The following is a 24,724-nucleotide window of genomic DNA, read 5'->3' as shown; positions in this document are numbered from 1 at the left end:
GGGAGGGCACAGGCTCATGGTCCCTCTTAAAGTGTGTGTGAGAGGGAGAGAAGAGGAGGGAGAGAGAGAAGGACGTGGTGAAGGACAGGAAGAAACACAGAAAGAAAAAGAAAGATAAAAGATAAGTGAAAAAGAAGAGGGAAGGAGGGAGGGAGAAAGGAGAGGAGAATGCAGGTGGAAGAAATAAAGTAAATAAAAAAGAAAAAGAAAGGGAAGGTAGATTGACAGAAAAATGATAGAAGGGTGGAAAGAAAGAGAGGACAAATGGAGAAGACGGAGGAGGAAGGGTAAGAGGAGAGGAGGAGGAGCAGGAGGAGGTGTGCAGGGGCCAAGGACTAGGACCAGAGAGCCGAGAGAGCCGGCGGTCAGGGCTGCAGGCCGGGCTGGCGCGGCCTCACGTCCAGCCTGCGGTCCAGCTTCCTGTCCTTGCGTGGGCGCCGGTCCTTCCTGCCCTTCTTCTGGCCGGAGCTCCTCTCTGCAACGAGAGCACAGGGCCCGGTGACCAAGGCTGCAGGGCCAGTTAGGTCCTGGGAGCCTCCTCAGTCCTCAAAGACAAGGGTGCCCCACCCACTCCTCAACAACGAGGCTCAGAAGAACATTTAGGCACTGACCTTGCAGTCCCTCCTGTTGAGAGTTTGGACCGCGGGCTAAGTTACCCCAAACTGAACCTTTCTCTCTAGTTCTTCAGGGAGTGCTGAGGGCCACTAACTTGCTCAGGGCTCTTTTGTGCTGGAGATCTGGCTTGGCCAGGCCTGCAGGTTCACCTGGGGCCCCCCAGTCAGCACGTAGGGTGGCCCCATGGGAGTCCCATGGCTTTCCCCGGCACACTCCTTCCATAGCCAAGCAGGCTCTGTGCTGGACACTGGGCACCTTTCATCTGTGTCCCTGCACCAACTTCTCCATAACACTGTGGCAATAATACTTGAGCATTTAGCAAGTGCTCACCATATGCAGGTCACAGCCCCAAGCGCTTTATGTATATGAAACTCACAACAGCTGGGAGAGGCAGGTAGGGTCTGAGCCGCACCCAGTCCCGTCTTCTACAATTGCCCTCTCTTTCTCTCCACCCTTCTATCATTTTTCTGTGCCAGTCTACCTTTCCTTTCTTTTTCTTCTTTATTTCCTTTATTCCTTCCACCTCCATTCTGGCTGTGCCTGCTGCCCGGGGAGTTCTTCTGAGCAGTTGCTTGTCATTGTTATTGACAGGTGAGAAGACCACAGCATGGTTGGGAGCAAGGCCAGCCCTAAGTTTCTGCTTTACAAAGTGTCTCCACACCCAGGACATTCTTCTACATTGCTTGGGCCCCCTTCAGTTCCCTGCAAGGAGCTGTGTGTCCATTTGAACATGATGAACCTGAGGCTCCACAAGTCACTTTCTGAAGGTGTGCGGCTAGGCTGTTAGAGACCCTCCCAGCCTAGTGGCAAGGGAAGGGCAGTTTTATTCCTTAGGTGTCAACTGTGTGCCTGTCTCCCCAAGAGTCAGGACTGTGGCTCCAGCCTAAGGTCAGGCTGCCCACTTTTGGGACTCCCCACGCCCACTCTGAGCCCTTGGGGAGCACTGAAGCCAACTCCCACTCTGCGCTGTAGAGCTGACTCTGCAGGCCTCAGGTAGGACTGCATCTGGAGATGGCGTGTGGTGCTGCCTGAGTGGCCTTGCCAGCTCTGATGTGGGGGTGTGGGGGCCAGTGGCTTTGTGTCCCTACCCCTTCCCTAGGCCTGCCTGACAGCTGCTCATGTACCCATACAGTCACCCACCCATCCCTCCACTTATTTACCCACCTACCCGATTGCCGTCCACTGAACTGTCATCCACCTGTTAACTCATCTGCTTACCTCCATACCCACCTCCATACCCAATGACCCATCCATCCACCTAGGCACCCACCCATCAGCCATCCATCCACCTGTTCACCTACCGACCTACCTACCCACCCACCTAATCATCCACCTACCTACTCATCCACCCATCTACCCTCCTATCCACCCATCTACCTACCCACTCAGCCACCTGCGCACTCAGCCATCTACCCTCCCACCCACCCATCCATCCACTCATCCAACAAATATTAACTGGACACCGACTATGTGCCAGACTCTGTTAGAGGCACTAGAGAGACAGCTGTGAACAAGGCAGACAAAGCCCTTGCCCTCACTGGAGATCATACTCTAGTAAGGAAAACAAACACTGAACAAAGCAAATACGAGAATGAGCAGGCTCGTTTCAGAAGGGTGCAAGTGCTACCATGTGATATGATGGAAAATGACTCCTGGGAGGGGGACTCATGGGAAGCCTCTCTGATGAGGAGCCGCTGCAGCTGAGACCTGGATGATGCAGGGAGCTACAGTGGGGTTGTTGCAAGGATTAGAGTCATGTTTCACAGCACTGAGCACAGCCAGCACATAGTAGGTGCTTTACGAATGTTTGCTGTTGTTGTGATTACTATTATCCAGGGGAAAAGTTTTCCCCTCATGGCCCCCCCACAGCCATTCACCCCCCGTTCTTGGAGCCATGAGAGGTGCGATGTGGTAATGAGTGCAGGAGAACTGTCTGCCTCCTGTGTGAGTGCTTCCCTGGCTCTGGGGTCTCTTAGGTTCTCCGGTTCCATCTGAACCTCACTCCATCCTCACCTGCCCAGTATGACTCCCAAAGGCTCCCATCTCTGCTATCTGCACTCCCAACCCAAATAGCACAAGTCCTTCTGAAAGAGGAGTGTCCCTGAGTTCAAATCCTGGCTCCACTACATCCCACCTGGGTGCCCCGGGTGGCCTGGCTCCAGGTCCCTCATCCTTCATAATGACTTTAGATTCCTGTTTGCATGACAAGTTATGTTTGAATTCTAGGTCCACAGCTCCCTGGCTTTGTGACTCTTAGGTGAATGACTCAACCTCTCTGGGCCTCAGTCCCCTCATCTGTAAAATGGGGATAATATTAGTAACATCTACTGCACAGCATCATTGTGAAGATTACATGAGTTAACGATTATAGAGAATTCGGCACAGTGCCCAGTCAACACTGCCAATTCCGTGTAATTACTACTCACCATTCACATCTTACAAATATACCCTGTGGCCTCTCTTCTATGTAAATCAGTGGTCCTTAATATCTCCCAGACATTTTGGAAATACGTGTAGTGGTCTTGGATGCCACAGTGAAGGGGGTTCCTGTGGCATTCAGTGGATGGCAATCGGGATGCAGTGTGGGACAGTCCCCCATGAAGACGAGTTTTCCCCCATTCCATCCAGTTCTCTCACATCGTGCCCCACCCTCATGTAGCTGAAAAGTCTGCTTGCTGGGAGCTGAATTCTGTGTTACTCATGAATGCCAAGTGATTTCGAACACTTGCACTCACTGAAGACTCTAGGGCACTGCGAGTGTGGTGTCAATCAGAGATCAGTTTGGTTGGACCTTACTAACTGCCGGTCACTTTTGGGAAATCGCATCTCTGATGGCAATGCGGCCACACACTTGGAGCGCTGACCACGGCTGCCGTCTTCGCTGGGATTGTGCTCCCTAAGTGTCTGCTGTTATGTTGGGCCAAGCGCTTCCATCATGAAATTTCTTTTCTTTCTCCTCTCTATTACAGTTAGGGCACTATACTGATAAAAAAATTTACCTTTGCAAGTAGGCTACGTTCTCCATGAACTTCATTAAGAATGGTATAGGAGGTATTCCCAAATCCTTCTTATTAAAAGGGGGCTGTTCAGTTTGAGAAGGTTGGGAACTCCTGGCCAGCTCAATTTCCCTAATGTATTTGGGACTGAACCCAGCAAGGAAGGTCCTCCTTTGAAAGGACACTGGGGAAGACGATGTGTACTCCACATGATGGTATGGCTAATGGTGGCCTTTCCGGCAGTCGCATAGCTACTATTTGTGGGGCAGTGTCCTGAGTCCACTCTGTCCCTGTGGGCCTTTCCCGTCACAGCCTCATGTGCTTGTCCTGGGGCTCACCTCCTGGGCAGGGCCTCTGGATGGGACATTTCCTTGACTCAGAAAGCACCTGGCAGGTGGTTGTCTCCTCATGCCCAGCCCGGCCTGCCTCTCGTACCCGGGTCTCCAGGCCCCAAGCCGAGCCGCAGGTCTTTCCATTGTATGCGCAGGGGCTCCAGCTGCCCCAGGGACCCGGTTCACACTGCCCTGTGAAGTGAAAGGAGAGACAGACAGACAGGGTCAGCTGGCAGTGAGGGTCCTTCAGTAGGCACAGAATAAGGGCAGGGTTTGAGGGGTTCAGCTCTCTGAAGACTGAAGACACCACTTCCACCTGCTAGGAGCAGAGGGGGGACATTTAAAAGTTATTTATAAGAGCCTGGAATGAGAGCTAAACTAATGCATGCACAGACTAATATGGGCCTGAAGACAGAGTGGCCGACTGCCTAGCTTGAAAGGGGAAGGCTTCCTGGAGGAGGTGATGTATGAGTGAAAGGGAGAGAGGGGAGCTCACCAGGTGAGAAGAAGGAAGCCCATTCCAGGCAAGTGTGTAAAGCCTTGGGAGCCCGGCCCACCATGTCTGGGAGATGGGGCAGCATGAGTTGGGAGTGAAGTCTCAGGAAGTAGGGGGCAGGAGAGGAGGCTGGAAGGTCGCCTGGAAAGTCCTCAGGACCCAGACACAGGTTTTAAATTTGATCATGTGTCTTTAATCAGCTTTGGAAGGAGGAAAAAGGAGGCCATGGACATAAAAGTTCTTCATGGGGGGAATTAAAATACACACGCGTGTGTGTGTGTGTGTGTGTGTGTGTGTGTGTGTACTTTGATTATTTTAAAAGTCCATGAGAAGTAGGCACAGAATATAAGTAGCTACGAATACTCCTATTTTGTAGATTTGGACACTGAGGCCTAGAGCAGGGGTTTGCTAAGGGAACGCAGCAAGAGGCTCACACAGCAGACACAGCAAGTTCAAGATGCAGTGGGGCCCAGACCTGGTTAGATGCACACATTTGACAAGTAAAGACTGAGCACCCAGTATGTTCTAGATGCTATTCTGGGTGCTGAGGGAGCAGCAGCAGACAAGACAGACCAGGGTCTGCAGGCCTCCTGGAATTCACCCTCCGGACACCGCCGTGATGAGGGAAGCGCAGGCACTGTGGGAGCCCAGAGGCGGCATGGGTTGGGTTGTAGGGGAGGAAACTCCTGGACTGGGTCTTGAAGTGGGGGTGGGAAGGCAGGGAAGGGGACCCTAGCCAGGCTCAGGGAGGGACAGGAGGTGCTCTGGGTGAAGGCATAACCCCAGCAGAGTCCCCAGGATGATGTGGCCTGGAACTGGGCAGGCCGGAGAATGAGCTCAAATGGAAGAGGAAAAAAATGTTGGGGGTGGAAAGACTGGCAGATGGGACAGATTGCCCAGGTCCCGGGTGAACTCCGCCCGAGGGCAGTGGGAGCCACTGAAGGGTCCTGGGAGGAAAAGAAATTGAGCAGACTGTCATTTTGAAATACTCCCTCTGCTGTTGAGTGGAGAGTGGGTTGGAGGGACTGAGAGCTCAGGCAGCAGACGGGCAGGAGCTGTGGCCAGAATCCTGGCAATAGGCAGGGGGTGGCGAGAAGGCGCGAAGAGCGGGGCACAGAGGAGAGCAACAAATGGGTGGGGCTGGGGTGGGGAGAAAGGGTGAGCTGGATGGTGTGGGTTTGGGAGCTTTGTGCTGCTTCATTTTCCCCCCAAAGTTCCTCCTGCCACCCGAAATATTATGTATTTGTTCTCGGGGGTCGCTTCTGCCTCTCCACTGAAATGCCATGTCCATGAGTGCAGAGGCTTTGTTTTGTTCTCTAACATGTCTCCAGCACCTAGGAAAGTGCCTGGCCATAGCAGATGCTCCAGTAGATATTTTCAGAGTGAATAAATGAACAGATTGGATTGAATATAGGGTGAGGGAGAGAGAAGAGTCAACAGTGATATCTGCATCTCCGGCATGGTCACCCAGGGATCAGGGAGCTGGTTATTGAAACCCAGAAGAAACCCAGAGGAAGCGTTAGGCAGTGGATGGTGGCAGTGGGAGTGGAAAGGAGGAACCCAAGGGGCAGTGGAGGTAAGGGTCTGCTGCTCAGGGAGGCTAGAGACATGGAGTCAGGGGCCATCAGCAGCTGGAATGACCATGAATATGAGCCCAGAGGGAATGCATGGGCAGAGATGCACAGTTTAGCTGAGAATGCCAAGGAGCAGCCTAGTGCAGGGACGGAAGAGGGCTCACAGGCAGGAGTATGACAAGGAGCTGTCAGGAAATAATCAGAGCAGCAATAACACTGATACTGACATGTACTGAGCACCTACTGTGTGCTGGCTGCTGTACTGAGCACTTTAAATTGTACTAATTCACTTAATCTTCGTAACAGTTCCTCCCCATGAGGTAGGCTCTATGTTCTATTTTTTTTTTTTTTTTTTTTTTAACGTTTGGAGAAACTAAAGGACAGAGAGCTGAGGTGGTTTGCTTAAGACCACTAAAGGGTAAGGTTTAGAGCTAGGATTGGACCCCAGGCCAGTCCTATTCCAAAATCAGTGCTCAGCCAGTGTGGTGGCTCATACCTGTACTCCCAGTGCTTTGGGAGACTGAGGTGGCAAGAATGCTTGAGTCCCAGGGGCAGCCTGGGCAACATAGCAAGAGCCTGTCTTTGCAAAAACATAAACGCATCACTAGCTGTTGTGGTACATGCCTGTGGTCCCAGTTACTCGGGAGGCTGAGGCAGGAGGATTCCCTGAGCCTAGGAGTTTGGGGCTGCAGTGAGCTATGATCATGCCACTGCACTCCAGCTGGGTAACAGAGCGAGACCCGATCTCAAACAAAACAAGCAAACAAACAAACAAACAAAAATCAGTGCTCTTCATCTGCACTCTGCTGATTCCCTTGGCACTAATATCGATGCCAGTGTTGGCTGCAGTAGTAATCATAGTAATGGTGGTTACGTTGGCTCTAGTGTAACGCAGTTACTATGTGTAGGTATCTGGTGTACCTGACACGGTGGTGCTCGGCCTCCCCTAACCATATGGCATTCTACTGGGATTTCTTCCAGGCCCCCAACACCTCTCACCAAGCCCCCACTCCAGGGAGGTGGGGGGCAGGGTCAGGGCGGGGAGGTCACTCACCCTGGCACTCCCGTGTGTTCTGGTGGGCCAAAGTGCCTGGCGGGCAGGTGGGCAGACACTTCCCCTTGTACAAGTAAAATCGCCTCTTGCACCGGATGCAGAAGTCCTGGCTGAAGCAGCTCTCACAAGTGGCCCCACATTCTGTAACAGAGCCAGGGATACCCGGGGTGAGGGAGATTGCCAAGGATGGGGCTCACTGGAGGAGGTGGGAGGGCCTCTGGGTAGTTCCAGGCTTGGTAGCATTTGTGTCAGGACTCAGTATCTCCTTTGAAACCCAGACTTGGCCAAGGTCAAACTGGGCTGTATGTGAAGAGAACTCCTTTTCTCATTTGAGGGGAGGCTCAGAGAGAGCGAGTGACTTGCCTGAAGCCACCGGTAGATCAGGGCTGGAGTGAGGACTCCCTGCTTCTTTTTCACATCAGAAATAGTGATGATTTGCCCAAAGTTACAGCAAAAATTAGAGCCTGGAATTAGGACTCCTTTTCCTATTGGGCTAGGACCAGAGAAGGTGAGCTACATGACTAAGGCCACACTACAAACTAGGGTAGAAGTGAAAGTTCCCTGCTCTATTAGTGCTAATTAAGGCTGAGAGGGGACAGACTTGCCTTAGGCTGCAGAGCCAGCCTGGATGCAGGCAGGTATCTCAGCGTCTGGGCTTAAACATGCACCTACTTCCCTGCTGTCTGTGCTGAGGTGAGAGGGTGGGATCTAAGCCCGCGGTGTCTAGGAGCCCAGCACTAGCACAGAACAAGGGAGAAGCCACGTACTTTTGCACCTGTTGACCTCCTGGCCGCGGATGCCGAAGTAGCCAGGGGGACAGTCGTGCAGGCACTTGCCGTACTGGCGGATGCCTTCTCGGCGGATGAACAGGAAGAGCCTCTGCTGGCAGGTGGAACAGCCATTCTCCTCTGAGCAGATGATACAGCCTGTGCAGTTGCCTCCCAGGCCAGTGCCCACTGCCCACCAGATCAGGACAGAAGGAGGGAGAAAGGGAGAGAGAGATGGTCAAACCATATATGTGAACAGCTGAGATGGTCTCATTGGGATAGCAGCTGGGCACATGGCCACCCAAGCAAAAGACTACATTTCCCAGTTTCCCTTACAACTAAATATGGTCATGTGACAAAAATCTGGCCCATCAGATGTAAGGTAAAGTAGCATGTGCCACTTCAAGAAAGCTGCCTTAAAGGGCAGGGGTGTGCCCCTTGTCATCCCCTCATCCTTTCTGTTGGGTGGAATGTGAACAATGACTGGAACACAAGCAGCCATTTTCGATCACGAGGTGGAAACTGTGTCCTGTGAGGCGGTGGAAAAATCAGATAAAAAACACCTGGGTCCCTGAGGAAGGCAGAACTGCTGTACTAGCCCTAGCCTGCCTGTGCAGACTGTTACATGAGGGAGAAATCAACATCTATCTTGCTTAGATCACTGTTACTTGGAGTTTTCCATTACTCACAAGCAAACTTAATCTTTACCAAAGTAGTATGTATTTTTGAGTGTGTGTGGGTGCACATGCATGAGTGGGGTGGGGTGAGACCCTCACCCTCCTGCTGGATTCCTGAACAATACTCAACAATACTCCATTTCTCACTGTCACCATCAGCAAGGGCTCCCACCATCATCAGGAATAGCAACGGGATAAATATATTTAAGGAGAAAAATTTTTGTTGCCCCAGAATTGGTACTCAGGAGCCAAAGCTGGGGAAAAAGAGGTGGAAAGTGCTCTAGAATCTTAAGCGAGCCGTTCCCAGGCTCATAAGGAGTCTCTGTTACCCTGACCATCACCCCAGGACCCTGATTAAGCTGAACACTTGCAGGAAGGAACTCATGGGAGTTAGGAATTGTCAGCCTGGCCAGGCACAGTGGCTCATGCCTGTAACCCCAGCACTTTGGGAGGCCAAGGTGGGAGGATTGCTTGAGTCCAGGAGTTTGAGACCAGCCTGGGCAATATGGCGAGCCCCTGTCTCTACAAAAAAAAAAAATACAAAAATTAGCCGGGTATGGTGGCACACACCTGTAGTCCCAGCTACTTGGGAGGCTAAGGTAGGAGGATCACTTGAGCTGGGAAGGCCGCAGTGAGCTGTGTTTGTGCAACTGTACTCGAGTCTGAGAGACAGAATGAAGCCATGTTTCCAAAAAAGAAGAAAATAAAAAGAAGTGAGTTGTGGTGCTGTGACTTTTCCTCTGTTCCCAACCCTCCCAACAAAGTGAGGAGATGCCAGAGAAACTTACAAAGACAAGGGGTGCTAGCAAGAAGGTGCCAGCATCTCATGTCTTGCTTGAACATAAACTCATGTCCATAGTCCTGTGAATCTGCCCCCTTCCCATTCCTCTTTGAGCAGACAAAGGAGACCGGGAGACAGAAGGGCAGAGCTGAGGGGGAGAGTGTGGTAGAAGAAGCTGCACATCCTTCCTGGCACGCATGAAGGGTTTCTCAGTGGTAAGGGGCACCTTGGGGGTAGCCAGGCTTAGGTGGTATTCCTGCTGCCTGGCACAAGAGGGCTGGTTGCTGGGAGGTGCCCCAGCAGTAAGAGGCAGCAGGGGAGACCACTGGGAGTAGGAGGTGGGGGAGAGTCAGAAAATGACCAGGTGTCATTAAGTGACAGGAAAGGATAGGGCAGCTTTTGAGAGGCGGCAATTGGGGAAACAGTAAATGGTTTCATGTTTATATGTCATTAGGGTCAGACTGATTAATAATCCGGTTACGCGCCTTGATTCATCTGAGCCCCAAGACCACCCGGCAGGAAACATTCTTAGCTCTCCAGCTCCCAGATGCTCCCCTCTTCCCATTGGTGCCCATCTCCCTTTTAGAGGAATTCCCCATTGTGCGAGGTCCCGATGAGAAACACATCCTGGCACCTTCCCACTAGAACAGAAACCAAAAGAGGTCTGACTCTTCTTTAAATTGGCAACAGGTGAGAGCTAGCGAAAGTCCGGCCAGATACACATTCTGGTGACTCTAGTCCTGGGAGTGGGACTCAAGAGTGAGGGTCACACAGAAAGGGGGTTCATGGTGGAGGCAGAGCAGGCTCTCTGCCTAGCCCTGGCTGCGGTCTTTCTCTCACCCTTCCGTCCCTCAGTCCCTCTGTTCCTTCCTTCCTGCTCCAGCTCTCGGATGAGTACTGCTATGTCCCCAAACCTCATCTTCCGTTCCTTGGATTCGGTGAGGCCCCACATCCTGCTGATAACCCTATTTCTGTGGCTTATAACTCAGGAGCCTGACTGATCCAGGGTACTAACGTGTACCCTGGGATCCTTTCCCAGCCAAAGTTGGCAATGCCCTCAATTTTCTTGCCCTGGGAGGAGAAACTGCAACAGGAGAGCAGAATAAAGAGTTTTGTGTTCTGGAGCTGTATACCTGGCAGGGACCTGAGGGCAGAGAGCAAGTGTGATGTTGTAAGGGGTATTCCCAGAGTCAGAGAGATAACAACATCCACTGAGAATTTAGCAGAGTCCAGACTTCTCACTCAGCAAAAGATTCAGATTCTGATACTACCAAGAGATGGCAAGAATGAAGGAAACCTTCACCTTTTCACCTTAGATAAGAGTGTCAACTTTGGGGAAAAATCTAGCAGTATCTAATAAATCTGAAGATGTCTCTTTTCTTTTTTGTGTTAAAATGTTTGTTTGTTTTTGTTTTTGTTTTTTTTTTTGACAGGATCTCGCTCTGTCACCCAGGCTCCAGTGCAGTGGCATGATCCTAGCTCACTGCAGCCTCAAACTCCTGGGCTTAAGCAATCCTCCTGCCTCAGCCTCCTAAGTAGCTGGGACTACAGGCATGTGCCACCACACCCAGATAATTTAAAAAATTTTTTGTACAGATGGTCTCTCTCTGTTTCCCAGGTTGGTCTTGAAATCTGGCCCCAAGTGATCTTCCTGCCTCAGGGTCCCAAAGTGTTGGGATTATAGATGTGATACCAATGCCTGGCCTGGTATCTCTTTTCTAAATGTAGCAAATTAGCTTCTGGTGTATACCCTAGAGCAGCAGTTCTGAAACTCTGGCACACAACAGCAGCTCCTAGAGAGCTTGTTGGAGTATAGGTCCCTGCGTTCCACCCTGGTATGTCTGATTCAGTAGGTCTGAGAATTTGTATTTCTAACAGGTTCCCAGGTGATGCTGATGCTGCTGGTCCAGGGATCATGCTCTTAGAACCACTGACCTAGAGAAATCCTTGTATATGTGTAGAAAGAGACAAAGATATTTATTGCAGCATTATTTAATAGCAAACAACTGCAAAAAGCCAACCCTCTGCCAAAGGAATAAATACATTGTGGTATATTCATACACCACTGCCAGATACCACATACACAATCCAGCCATGATAAATGACTGTGGTAGCTACAGTTATCATTGTGGACACAGCTCAAAGATGGGGCTGAGAGGAAAAAAGCAAGGTGCACAGTGAATTATATAGTAAGAGCCATTTATATAAAGTTCAAGGACCTGCAAAGCAATATTTTGTAGCATTTGTTACTTGTAAATATGTATTCAGAGCAGAAGACATGAGACTAACCAACACTGAATTCAGGATCATGGCACACAAATGTTTATTGTATTATTTTAAATTCTTGACTTTAGGTTTGAAATAGTTCACCCTAAAAATGCATAAAGAACAAAAGAATTTAGCCTCTACTATGTCCTGGGGCAGAAGGAGGTCTACATTCTTTCTTCTTCTCCACTAGCTCCCCTCACAAGCTCTGTCCCATCTTCAAGCTGAGGTCTTGAGCAGAGGAAAGTGACAAATTCTGAAGACATGGGACTTGGGTTCCAAGAGCATTGGAGACTCGTGCCTCTGCACACTTTGTTAGTCATCCCCTCGTCCACTCTCCCCTCGTCCTCAGTAGTGAAATCCTGATTTTTATTTTATTTTTTGAGGCAAGGTCTTGCTCTGTTCCCCAGGCTGGAGTGCAGTGGCGCGACCTTGGTTCACTGCAGCCTGGACTTCCCGGACTCAAGCAATCCTCCCTCCTCAGTCTCTCTAGTAGCTAGGACTACAGGCATGCATCACTATGCCCGGCTAATTTGCGTATTTTTTTTTTGTAGAGAAATGGTTTCTCCATGTTTCCCAGGTTGGTCTCAAACTCCCGGGCTCAAGCAATCCTCCTGTCTGAGGCTCCCAAAGTGCTGGGATTACAGGCCTGAGCCACAGCGCCTGGCCAGAACCCTGATATTAAGCAGAGTTTACGTCCTCTAAGACTACATTTCCCAGGCCCTTTGCAGTTATATGTGGTCATGTGCCTATGCTCTGACCAATGGGATGTGAGTGGGCATGCCCTGCGCAGCCCCTTGGGAAATGCTGGCGCTGTTCTCCTCCCATTTTCCCTTCCATCTGCAGGACTGCAGGCTTGAGAGTGGAGCCACGGCAGATCCAGGAGGCAGAGGGATCTTACAGAAAGACAGCTTGGCGTGGCTGTATTAACCCAGGACTGCCCACCGCTGAGATTCTTTCCTGGGGAAGGAAGGAAAGCATTGCCCATCTTGTTTAGGTCACTGGGCCTTTCTGACGCACACACTGACTGATGATGTTGGGTCTTCTGCCACGCAAGGCAGCACAGAGTCATATCAGTGGAGACCAAGGTGCCCTGCTCTGTGCCTCAGCACTGTGGAAGCCCACTGGACCTGAGATGCGACCCCACTACCAAAGAGCAAGGGGACCCTCAGTTGACTTGCGGTGATCTCTACCACCTGGCAGAATAGGACTTCAAATTGCAAATTATGTTAAATTACAGAAAAACAAAGTAGCATTTCCTGCAAAATGAATCTGTGGACAGAGACTCACACCCTGACATGGTGTTGCTGCCCATTTTGCAGCTGAGAAAAACCGAGAATCAAGGAGGTGAAACGACATGTCCAGGGTCACACAGAATTGGCAGGGGCGGACCCACATCACTCTGCCCCATGCTGCCCTCTTAGAGCATCTGTCCAGGGCCTCCTGTGTCAGGCAGAGCCTGGGGCCATGCTGGTGAGCCACGCATGGCCCCTACCCCTAGAGGACAAACAGCCTGGTGGGAGGAACTGAAGTCCACAGAAGTGACAGCAAAGCAGGATGAGATAAGGGGTCAAGATGGAGACAAAGCAAAGCTCTTACTACTCTTAGAAGAGCTTAGAGGTCACTCAGCATGTCTCCTGCAATTTCATTGGGGACACTGAGGCCAGAAGGGGTGGAGCTTTCCCCAAAGGTAGGCAGCCAAACTGCAGAGAAGCCTCAGTCCTCTGTTAGAGTTACAGTACTATTTGTTTTTGTTGTTGTTGTTGTTTGTTTGTTTGTTTTTGAGATAGAATCTCACTCTGTTGCCTAGACTGGAGTGTAGTGGTGCGATCTCAGCTCACTGCAAACTCCGTCTCCCAGGTTCAAACGATTCTTGTGCCTCAGCCTCCCGAGTAGCTGGGATTACAGGCACCAGCCACCAAGCCCAGCTAATTTTTTTTTTGTATTTTTAGTAGAGACAGGGTTTCACCACGTTGGCCAGGCTGGTCTCGAACTCCTGACCTGAAAAAGCTTGGGTATATGCTGAAAGCCAAAGAACGCAACAAAGACCCTCCCAGACCTCAAAGAGTGTTGGCTCGCAGGATGGTGTTTAGCATCCTTCAACATCCCAGTCTTTGAAGGGTAGTGGCTGTTTCCGGCCTCATCCTCGACCCTGGCAGTTGGCTAGGATGCCCTCTTGTGCCTCTATGTTGTAATGGCACCTCTTTCTTTTCGACTTCTGACAGCCTGTCTGGTGTTTCATCATGTCTCTGTAACTCATTAGAAAAGCAGTGCTATTGCCTCTCTCTACCCCCTACCCTAAAGTCATGGGTGTAGGCACTTGAATGTTCACTTTGTGAATCATCAGTGATGACAAGAGTCTGTACAGTGCTGCTCTAGAAAGATCCAAACGATGGTTCTTAAACTTGACTGTGCATAACGATCTCCAGAGAGGCTTGTAAAGTGTCTGCTTTGGGCCAGGAATGTGCACTTTAACAAGTCCAAAATAAATGTAACAGGAATTTTGGAAGTGTCTTCCCTGTTCACAGTCTCCTTTCCCTGAGAACTGGCCCCAGTAATCATGTTTGTAGGGCATGACTCTGACCCTAGCCAATGGCTGTCTCTTCCAGAATGGGCCAATTAGACTTTCTCTCTCTCGGCTGATGGACAATGGTCTGGACTGGCCTTGACCTAAGGCTATCTGCAGGTGGGAGGGTAGCATGTTCCGATGCATATGTGTGACAAGCCTTGGTGGGCACTAGCTAACAGAGGCCCTGCTCCTCTGCACTGTCTGGCTTTGAGATTCATGTGCTGCCATCTCCACCCAGATGCACTTAACCTGGGCTTGGCCAATCAGAGCATCAGGTCCCCTTGACTACAGTGGTTGTAGGTTCAGACACAGGCGCGCATCCCCACAAGAGCTAGTCTTGGGGTTTTTGCTGAGGTCAACAGATGTGTGTGGAGATGTGTGTTTTCCTTTTCTCTCTTTGGATCTAGGAGGATATAGATCAGAGCTGATGGGTGCCACATGAGGGAAGAGCTTCTGGAGAATGGAGGCCACACAGCAGAAGCAGAGCCAGGAGACACAGACAAAGACCAAAAAGAGTCATCTGTGCATGTGGATCCACCCTGGGGATCCATAAATTCTCTTCTTTTCTCAAGTCACATTGAGTTAGGTTTTCCGTCACTTGCAACCAAATGATTCCTGACTAATATAGAAGTAGAGAGAGAAAAATAAATCAGATGCAGAGAGAGAAGTGGCAACCAGAACCTCATGGGCTCCTTAAGACAGAAAAAGTTTCTCACTGCCTCCCAGTCCTTCTCAAAGCTTGGCTTGTCCCATAGCTCCAAATAAAGTGACTTTTTCACTTGAGCTAGTTGTCTTCTGTCAAACTACAATAAAAATGGATGTAGCTCACTAGATAGCAAACAGATCACGGCGGAGCAGCTCTGCTTTGGCACGGATGAGGAGCCTGGAGCACCACCTACCCAACCTGATCACCCTGGTGCTCCAGGGGACACTGAGGTTCCAGGGAGCACACTTTGAAATCCCCTGGGTCCTTCTACACATCTCAGCCTCTGTCGCCGTCCTCTCCCAGCCGAGATGCACATTTTAAAAGCATTTAAGCTCTAATTGCAACCTCCCCAAGTTTTCTTGGGACATTACAATGGATGGCAGGCACCCCATGTAATTTCCATTAACAAATGTCTCCCATAATCAAGACCATCCTCCCTCAGTCAAAACACCAGTAGGCCACAAAAGCATGGCCCTGTGTTGCTCCAGCAGCTGGAGAGGCTTAGAATGAAATCTGAGTCACTCCATGTTTCCCCAAGCACCCGAGGGATGAGTCCAGACTTGGATGTCCATTTTATGGAGAATGACAGTGGAATCAAACACACCAGATTTGACAGTTTGCAAAGTGATAAAGGCTTATGACAACTCTGAATGCATGCATTAACCCATGGTTCAGTGATCCATTCATTCACTCACCCATTCATTCAACAAACAATTACTGAGCCCCTATTCTGGGTCAGGTCCATTGCTGGGACTCAATGGTTATGAGCTTTGCAGGAGCTGTGTGACATTGGGGAAGGTACTTTACCTCTACAAGCCTCAGTTTTTCCAGCTGTAAATGGGAATAATAAGGCTTATCTTGCAGGGCTGTTGTGATTAAAGGAGATGGTACATGAAAAACTGTTAGCTCAGACCACCTGCAGCAGGCATCTCATAAATAATACTATTATTATATTGAGAATGATGTGTTTTCTGCCCTCAAGGGACTTAAAAATCTAAAGATGTGTAACGATGCAGGTTCCCAGATTGATATCCTGGCCCCATCACTCATTGAACAAGTCCCCTCCTCTCTGTGGGACTCTTTCCCCATCTGAAAAATTGTGGCAGCAATTCCTACCTCCCCGTGACTTGTTATGAGGGATGTGCAAACCAGCAAGTGCTGGCACGTAGTAGGTGCTCCTCTGTAAACCTAGATTCCCTCCCCGTTCCCTCACTATCATGACACATGGTGGGACTGTCAACCAACATCTGGACCCTTCTCCTTTTTCCCAGGTGAGCAAAAAGAAGGCAGAGATGTTGGTGAGGCTGGAAGGAGGCCAGCAGGGTCCAGGGACATGGTCTTTTGCCCTCTGGATGGTGACGTGCTCAGGGCAGAGATATTAGCCAGCAGCTTTGGTCCTAGGTGAAGGGCAGGCTTATTCTTTCTTTTGGGAACAGGGAATAACCTGTGTTCTTCAAACAGGGATCCCTAAGCTCAGAGTCACCCATATCCTGAGAACTGCCCTAAGCACCTTGTTTCAACAGGAGTCAACGGCTCAACATGTGCAAGTGATGGCTGTAATTTTTTTCCCATTTCAGGGCTTTGAGTGAATTTAGGGTCATCTCTGCCATATCATGCCTTCCATCTGCCTTCACTCTGCAGAACTTCCCTGAGGGGGTCAAAAAGTGCAGGGTGACATCTGGGGCCCTGAAAACGTCACCTTCTCCTATGCAAGCTCGTGTCCTCAGCAGCCCACAGTGAGTCTGTCATTGAAATTTCCTTAATACGCAAGCCAGAAACTCTAGCCCCATACGTTTTTTAAAAACAAGACTAATTTGGATAGATTTCTAGCATTTAAAAAAATCAAGAGATTTCACATTAAAAAGCGGGAATTTGAACTTCCTTGGAAAAAGTCAGAACATCTGCCAACACTGGGTCTGCTGTCACAGGGCAGTGAGTGGTTAGAGTTACATAAATAAGGCACATACTCCCCAGGTTACTGCAGACCCTACCCCTCTCTGTTGTATTCCAGATACTGAGGGCAAAGGTCAGCTGCCTTATGTTCTCTTCCTTGAGCTACCTCTTAACACCCACTTCACTCGCTCACAGTAGAACACAATGTAGAGCAGGGGTTCTCAAACTTGGACATGCATCAGATTCACCTAGAGAGCCTGTTAAAAACACAGGCTGCTGGGCCTTACCTTAGAGTTGCTGATTCAGTAGGTCTAGGCAGGGCCTGAGAATCCACACTGCTAACAGGTTCCCAGGTGATGCTGACCTTTGCTGGGCCTGGGCCCACACTTTGAGAACTGCTAGTGTGAAACAGGGTTAACAGCCAGACTAGCTGGATTGAAATTTCAGCTCTGCCCCTTACCCTTGCCATGTGACCTTGAACCAGTGCCTTAACCTCTCTGTGCTTCAGTTTTCTCATCTGTAAAACAGGAATCCTCCTGGCTGACCTCCCAGGTGTGCTATAGGGGCCTGGGCAGGGCTGACACTCAAGCGGGTCTCCATGACATCACTGTTACTACCATTATTATCACCACCCACCCTGCCTGTGTTGGCATTTGTGATCCTGGAACTGCTTTGACAATCAGTGCAGAGCTTTTGGTTTTGATGCCAACATTTTTGGGGGTAGTGTTTCTTCATAATTGGGGTGTGCCGCGGGAAGTATGTCTTGCATGAGAACATCATGTCATGGTGAACTAAGGATTTAATACAGCTGTCCTGGAGGACTCCCGGGGGGTAAGAAGGATGGGGAAGGACAGCAAGACACCACTGCCCCCTGCCCCAAGGCAGTGAGACTGAGGAGGGCCAGACCCTGCTGAGGACCCTGCTCTGTCCTTGGGAAGGACCCAGAACCATGCAGGAGAGCCCCACACAGACAGTGCTGGGCAGTGCATCCTCCAATACTCGCCTGGCAGTGCAGGATGCATGTTACCGATGACCAAGGGAAATAGACAGCATCTGGGCACCCGCCTGCCCACTCAGGCCTCCACATATGGGAGGCAATCGCCACCACTGGAGGCTTGCTCAGAAGATCCTCCAGCACATTTCTGCCTGGGGGTGGATTGCACCATCCCTAGCAAGGGGGTGGGCCATGGAGATGACTCCCAGCTTAGAGACTCCCTGGAATCAGGGCTAGAGGTTGCTAGCCCACTGGACCCTTCTCAGCACTCAGGAGGTGGGGGGACCAGCAGGGCGGAACATTCAGCAGAATGTTGTGGTTGCCTTGGCTTTGGGGCATGACAAACCACCACTTCCTAGCTGGGTGATATTGGGCAAGTGGCTTTGCTATTCTGAGCTTTGGTCTTCTCTTCTGTGAAATGGGGACGATAGTAGCAACCACCTCCCAGGCAGTTGTGGGGATGCCATGAACTCATCCACGCAAAGTGCTTAGCACAGCTCACAGCAGATGAACGAGCACTCTGTTACTACTTGACTCATGCGAGATGCTCCCTTGAGAGCTGGGCCCAGCTTGGCTTGCCCACCTTTAAATCCCCACAGCCCTGCACATTGTAGGTGCCCATTGACTACCCATTTGTGATTATACCCATTATGCCCATTCATTATTTCTTAAATGAATGCATGAATGGTGGCTCAATAAAGGTTCTCAAAAACTGCTCTTAGGCTGCTCACAGCCTATCCGGGAGGACCAGGCCCATACAAATGTGGAGAAAGCCAATGACCTCCGCCAAGCAGGGCTCAGAGCCAAGTGAAGGACCCAGGCAGGGTGGGAGTGAGAGTCCAGAGACTGGAGACATCAGGGGTGGTTTTCTAGGGAGGCAGATGTAGGGACACAAGCTGAGGCCAGGGGCAGGACTAGTTTGTGTAGATGGAGGAAAGGTTTCTAAGAGAGGTGAGTACAAGATGACATTGTACTCAATTGGTAGAAAGGGCAGGGCTTGAGCAAGGAGCAGATGGCAAATCCCTGCTAAGGTGCCAATACAGGACACCTAAGGGGCTGATAGATAAGACTCTCAAAATACAGTAAGAATAGGCACACATCCAATACGGGAACTTTTCATCCTTTGCCCTCCAAACCTGCTTCTCCTGTCCGTTTTAGCCAATGCCTACTCCACTCAGGGCTGAAGACTTCAGCAGCATCCTTGTCTCTTCTTTCTCCTCCATATCCTACTATTGGCACATCAGGAATCCGGTCAGCTCTACTTCTGAAATATGTCCGGAAATACTTCTCTCCACCTTCCCTGCCCCCACCCCCTTCCCTGCTCCTGCCCTCTTTCCCCACCACTCACCTTCTCTGGCTATGCTGGCCTCATCCTCCATGTTCCCCATCTGCCAAGACCACTCCCACCACAGGGCCTTTGCACTTGCTCTTCCCTTTGTCTGGAATACCCTTCCCACATTCATCCACAAGGCTTCCTCCCTCAAATGTCTCCTTGTGGGGACAAGAGTGATTCCTTCTTAGATGCTAATCTGCCACGTCGACTCCTGACTAACCTTGAGTCCAGTAATGCCTCCAAGATGTCTAGCTGAAGCATTACTCTGTATGCAGAAACACTTATTTGCTGCGGATTTCACTTTTCCTCCAAAACAAACCTTGATGCTGCTGCAGGAATCATAGGCTATGACGCCCATAGCACAGCACCAGTCACCTGTGCACTCCTCTCAGAGCACACAGACCTTTCTCCCCAAGATATATAAGCCCTGGGTCTGGGGGGTTACAGCTCGGAGATCTACCTATCTTGAGGCTGCCCAAGATCTTGCTCTGTTCATAAGTTCCCCAACTAATAACCCTTTACCAACAAATTGGAATTGTCTGCCTCATTCTTTGGTTTCTCAGCTCCTTCTGCATTTGGGGTTGCCTTGCGTATACAGCCCTTTCACAGAACACCCCTTCCCTGTGATCCCCCCAGACCTCCTGCCTGCAGCAGCATCACACCCACACCCCACTCCTCTCCCACGTTGCTATGTTCTTCGTGCCATTTATCCCCACCTGATAGGGTCTAAATTTGGCCAGTGCTGTTGTCTCTTTCCCACCAGTGAAAGATGAGTTCCAGGAAGGCAGAGATGAGCCACGGCACACTGGACCAACTATGCAGTACCTGCCTTCTCACTTAACCAATTATTTCTTTTATAGCTGCTTACCATTCTGCACAGAGGGGCTGCAAAACTGGTTCAAGTACTATTATCACACCCATTTCAGAGAGGAGGAAACTGAGGTTCAGAGCAATTATGCTGCTTGCCTGAGGTCACTTAATAAGTGGAGCAGATATTCAAACCCAGGCAGTGTGACTCTGAACCTGAGGGTTATCCTTGAGGCTACACTGCAACCTGGATACTCAACATATCCCCGTGCGCCTCCTCAGTCCTCCATGCAGAGTCCCTTACCTACTGAGGCCTTGCTAAGTTGCCAGTGCTATGCTGAGGCCTTCTTCAGCGTCCACTTGACCTCACCTGAGACAGGAAATTGGCCAAATGGTGGCAGTGCAGGCTGCCCCGGGACTGACCCTGCCCGCTCTGCATTCCTCATCCGTCCTCCCCTCATACCCAATAGACAGTGAGCAGATCAATAGGTGTGTGTTCAATCAGGGGATGAAATGCCCACTCCATCTCTCAAATTCTTCAGGAGTGAGTCTCTTGCCTCGCAACTGGGACTTGGGGAGGATGCAGAAAAATTACCTGCTAAGTTGCAGCCACTGCTGGACATTCTGGCCAGAATCCTCTTTAGACATTGACCTATATGGGCTGGTCGCAGGGGTGGAGATGGTGTTGGTAAAACCAGGGTTCAAACTCACATTTGTTGATTTCATGGCCAGTGGTGATCTCAGATTTCAACCCACATCAGAATCACCTGAGGCTGCTTATGAAAAACAAGAGGTGCTGTCGCCTCTTGACACATGTAGTTGTTTTAACGTGTATGGTGTGCCCAGGGTTGTATGTGCATGAACTCGGAGATCTTCAAAAACTGCCCTGTGAGGTCAGCCAGGGCTTCCCAAACTGTAATATGCACACAAAGAAATTTAACTCAGGGATCTTGGGTTAAAATGTGGATTTTGATGCTAAAGTTCTGGAATGGGGCCGGGGTGCTGGCCCGAGAACTCACTTTAAGAAGCGAGGAGGGAGATGCTGTTATCATTCCTCACTTTACAGCTCAGGAAGCGAAGGCTCAGAGACCAACAACTCTAAGTGGTGGAGTTAGATTTAAAACCACAGCTGATGAAGACCCCAGACTCATTCTACTGTGTCACACTGCCTTACCCTGTTGGTCTGATGATGAACGTGGAGGGGGACAATGGGGGTGATACTCAAAAGGGGCAACCTGACTGGGCAGAGTGGCTCACACCTGTAATCCCAGCACTTTGGGAGGCTGAGGCAGGTAGATCATAGGAGGGTCAGAGTTCGAGACCAGTCTGGCCAACATGGCAAAACCCCATCTCTACTAAAAATACAAAAATTAGCTGGGCGTGGTGGTGCACACCTGTAATCCCAGCTACTCAGGAGGCTGAGGCTTGAGAATCACTTGAATCCAGGAGGCGGAGGTTGCATAAGCCAAGATTGCACCACTGCACTCCAGCCTGGGCGATGGAATGAGACTCTGTCTCAAAAAAGATAAGATAAAATAAAATAAATAAAAAATAAAATAGAATAAAATATCAAAGGGGCAACCTGACTCCTTTCGCCACTCATAGGAGGGGCATTTCCCCAAGCAGCCTGAGTTGGGGACAGTCCCGCCAGGCCCAGCATGACAGAAAAAGGAGGGGCTGGGTTCGTGTGTGTGTGACGTGTGTGTTTGGGGGACAGGGGTAGGTGTGTGCTGATGCGTCAGACCCCCGTCTAAAGGGATTTGCCTGCCCCCAGGTTAAAGCATGGAGAAGGCCGGAGCCCCTGCTCCATGCTGGTCCTGTAGGGCTCAGCTGGGGCCCATATCGGGGGTTGACACAGTGGAACAGGCTGCTTGTGCCTGGCATTCCCCACTTCCTGACCCACATGAACCAAATCTCTGCTTCCCCATCCTCATGGACCTGCCCTGGACCACATTTATTCTGCCCCCCATTAGCTACTCATTAAGAGAAATTACATTTGTGTTTTTGGTGGGAGCCCTGGGGGTGCTGAGCAGCCCAGAGCAACCACTAGTGACCTTCAGAAAAATAATATTAAAGAAAAAAGGGTTGTTTTTGGATTCCTCATCATTTGGCAAGCTGCGCTGAGGGTAGAGCAGCCAGCTGAGTTTGGGACCGGGGCAGAGAGTCTACCCTCCAGCTGGCTTCTCCAGACCCATCGGTCCAGAACTAGTGCCCTGTTAGCCGTGAACACAGAACTGTCACAAAGCTGTCCTGAGCTTGAAACTGTTACCAACCAATCTGTCTGTGGAGTTGTTACAAAACTGTCTTGTGTGTGACTGTGTCACAATGTTGTCAAGTATGTGACTTTGTATAAGAAATTGTCGTGCAGTTGTCCTCTAGGTAAAACTGCCAAGAAGTCGTCAAGTATATGCAGTTGCCACTCATTTGAAAAACTACTGGGAAAAAGTTTTTTTTCTTTTCATGTATGAGGGACAGGTTGCTGTATGTGTGACCTTGAGCAAGTTGCTGACAGGCACTGTGCGTGGCTGCTGCTTCTGCAATAACAGTGCCTGGTACACAGTAGGTGCTCAATGAGTACTTGCCAAATGTCTCCTCAGGGCTGCAAAGTGGACTCAGATAGGTTCCGGTTCTTTCAGGTGCTGGTTTTGTCCCATAGTGGGCTAGGCTGGGTGCCCTGGGTAGGTCTGCTGCCTTTCGCGTCCTCTCTGAGCCTGCTTGGGTTGTTGTAAAGTGCACTGAGGCCTGAGTATGACGTGCCCAGCAATACTGGGGAAAATAAATGCTGGCTGCTAATTCCTTCTCTCCCTCTTGTGGGGGGTTTATGATTCCTCAGGGCTCTTCAGGGTAGCAGAGGCCTCTCGTGGCTCTTTGGGAGGCTGTGGGAGCTTCAGCTTAGGCTGAGTAGGACATTTGCTGTGGTTAGGACTCTAGCAGGACACCTCCAGTCAATCAGGATGCTCATTGTCACAAGGATTGGGGGCAATGCCCACTGCTTCAAACCCAGAAGGCCTCCTCTGGGGAGGATGTGAGCTCCAGGATTCCAGGAAGGGTGGGAGGAAACCTAAGGAGAGCTGAAAGCTTGTAATTCCTAAGATAAGCCCGTGTGAGAAAGGTACCAGCTTTTGAAGTTCGTTCTGCAAACGACCTTCTTCACTTTTTCGCGTTGAAGTCCTGCAATCAGCAGAGCTCAGGGCTAGGAATTAGGGCCTTTACTCCTGTCCCAGCTTGGACTCAGACTCATTGTATGACCTTTGGCAGGGCACCTCATCGCCCCCTGCCTCAGTTTCCCTATCGGAAAAACAGAGGCTTGGTCTTGATAAAGAACTTTTGAACTTTTTCTTAGCCAAAGGAGCCTTCTTTTTTCCAAGATGAAATGTGATATGAGAGATCGATTCCTCAAATGAATGAGTTGAACTGTTTTGGCTGAGGCCAGGATGGGGGTGAGGGTGAGGCTCTCGAGCTGTCTTTTTGGTTTCCTTTGCCTACTTCTAGAGGCAGGCTCTGAGGGCTTGGATACTCCCTAAGGACCCTTTGAACCCCAGACTTCCACAGGGCTAATGGCTGTAAGGAAGGTGATATAACTTTGTGGGACTCTGGAGCCTGGGTTCATTCCCACACTAGCTTCTCTGAGCATTAGTTTTCCCATCTGTAAATGGGGATAATGACTATGCTCACATGTTGTTGTGACAGTTCAATAAGCTGGTTTTGTTGTGTGGCATGCCAAAACAGGGTTTGGCTGACATGGGGTGCACAGCAATGCGGGAGCTGCTAGCAGTTGTGGATCTCTTCTCTCATGAGCAAGACTGCCTCAACAACTCTGCGATATGGGTAGTAGTATCTGGTCTTGCAGACAAGGAAGCTAAGGCACAGAGAAGGTAAGTAAGTTGCCCAGATCACATAGCTGGTGAGTGGCAAACTCAAAGCCAGGCAGTCTTAGTAACAGATAGTTATTATTATTTTAAGTACTGGGGAGAGACTAGGCCCCAGAATAGGTCCAAAATAAATACCCTCCTCACCTTATATAATTAAGCCCTAAGAAAGCTTAGAAATAGGCCGGGCATGGTGGTTCATGCCTGCAGTCCCAGCATTTTGGGAGGCCGAAGCGGGTGGATCAGGAGGTCAGAGTTCAAGACCAGCCTGACCAAGATGGTGAAACCCCGTCTCTACTAAAAATACAAAACACCTGCACTGGGTGCGGTGGCAGGCACCTGTAATCCCATTACTTGGGAGGCTGAGACAGGAGAATCACTTGAACCTGGGCAGCAGAGGTTGCAGTGAGCCGAGATCATGCCACTGCACTCCACCCTGGGTGACAGAGTGAGACTCTGTCTCAGAAAAAAAGAAAGCTTAGAAACATAACCAGCTCCCAGTGCTGAGAAGACTTGGGGCCCTGCTGCCAGTGAGCATCAGGCAAGGGGGCAGGTCTAAAAGTCAGGGCTGACTGAGGCAGGTTCTTGGTCAATGTGTCCCTGCCAGTGTTCCTGGGACAGCCCCAGTTCTTCTCAGCCAGCAACCTGGGTATCTGGAGCTTCCAAGGGGTGGCGGAGAGTTGGGAATGCAGTTTGGGCCTCCAGCCACTTGGCACAAAGTAAGCATCTTCAGGGACCCTATTCTGGGTCTGGTCTCTCCCCATGGGCCTTCTTCAACACTCAGATCCTAGTACAAGGGAGAGAGCCCCAGATGTGGTCTCTTGTCCAGTTCTGCAGGTCCTCAGGCAAGTGTCTCTCTGTCTCTGGGCTTCAGTTTCTCCATCTGTCAAATGGATGTTTAAACTCGGTGTTTCTAAAGGCCCACTGTTCACCCATCCATCCACCTACCCACCCACCTACCCATCCACCTACCCATCTGCCCACCCATCTATCCAT

The 24,724-nt window shown here is 50.3% G+C and overlaps 1 protein-coding gene across 2 annotated transcripts in view; it reads right to left on the bottom strand.

Moving 5' to 3' along the window:
• Nucleotides 1-265: 265 nt before the first annotated feature.
• Nucleotides 266-24,724, bottom strand: part of RSPO4 (R-spondin 4) — a 42,510-nt gene continuing 18,051 nt past the window's right edge. The window contains exons 2-5 of one of the 2 annotated variants that reach the window (XM_033185344.1): nucleotides 7,835-8,023; nucleotides 7,068-7,208; nucleotides 3,950-4,135; nucleotides 278-475 (exon numbers count right to left, since the gene is read on the bottom strand). In XM_033185344.1, coding sequence (XP_033041235.1) covers nucleotides 366-475; nucleotides 3,950-4,135; nucleotides 7,068-7,208; nucleotides 7,835-8,023 — 626 coding nt within the window. In that variant the 3' untranslated portion in view covers nucleotides 278-365. Of the gene's footprint in view, nucleotides 476-3,949; nucleotides 4,136-7,067; nucleotides 7,209-7,834; nucleotides 8,024-24,724 lie in introns of both variants that reach the window. The other variant, XM_033185345.1, reaches the window with a different exon arrangement.

The sequence above is a fragment of the Trachypithecus francoisi genome, unplaced genomic scaffold (genome assembly GCF_009764315.1).
Source record: "Trachypithecus francoisi isolate TF-2019V2 unplaced genomic scaffold, Tfra_2.0 Lachesis_group21, whole genome shotgun sequence".
Classification (NCBI taxonomy): Eukaryota; Metazoa; Chordata; class Mammalia; order Primates; family Cercopithecidae; genus Trachypithecus; species Trachypithecus francoisi.
This window is presented reverse-complemented; position numbering and strand designations above follow the sequence as displayed.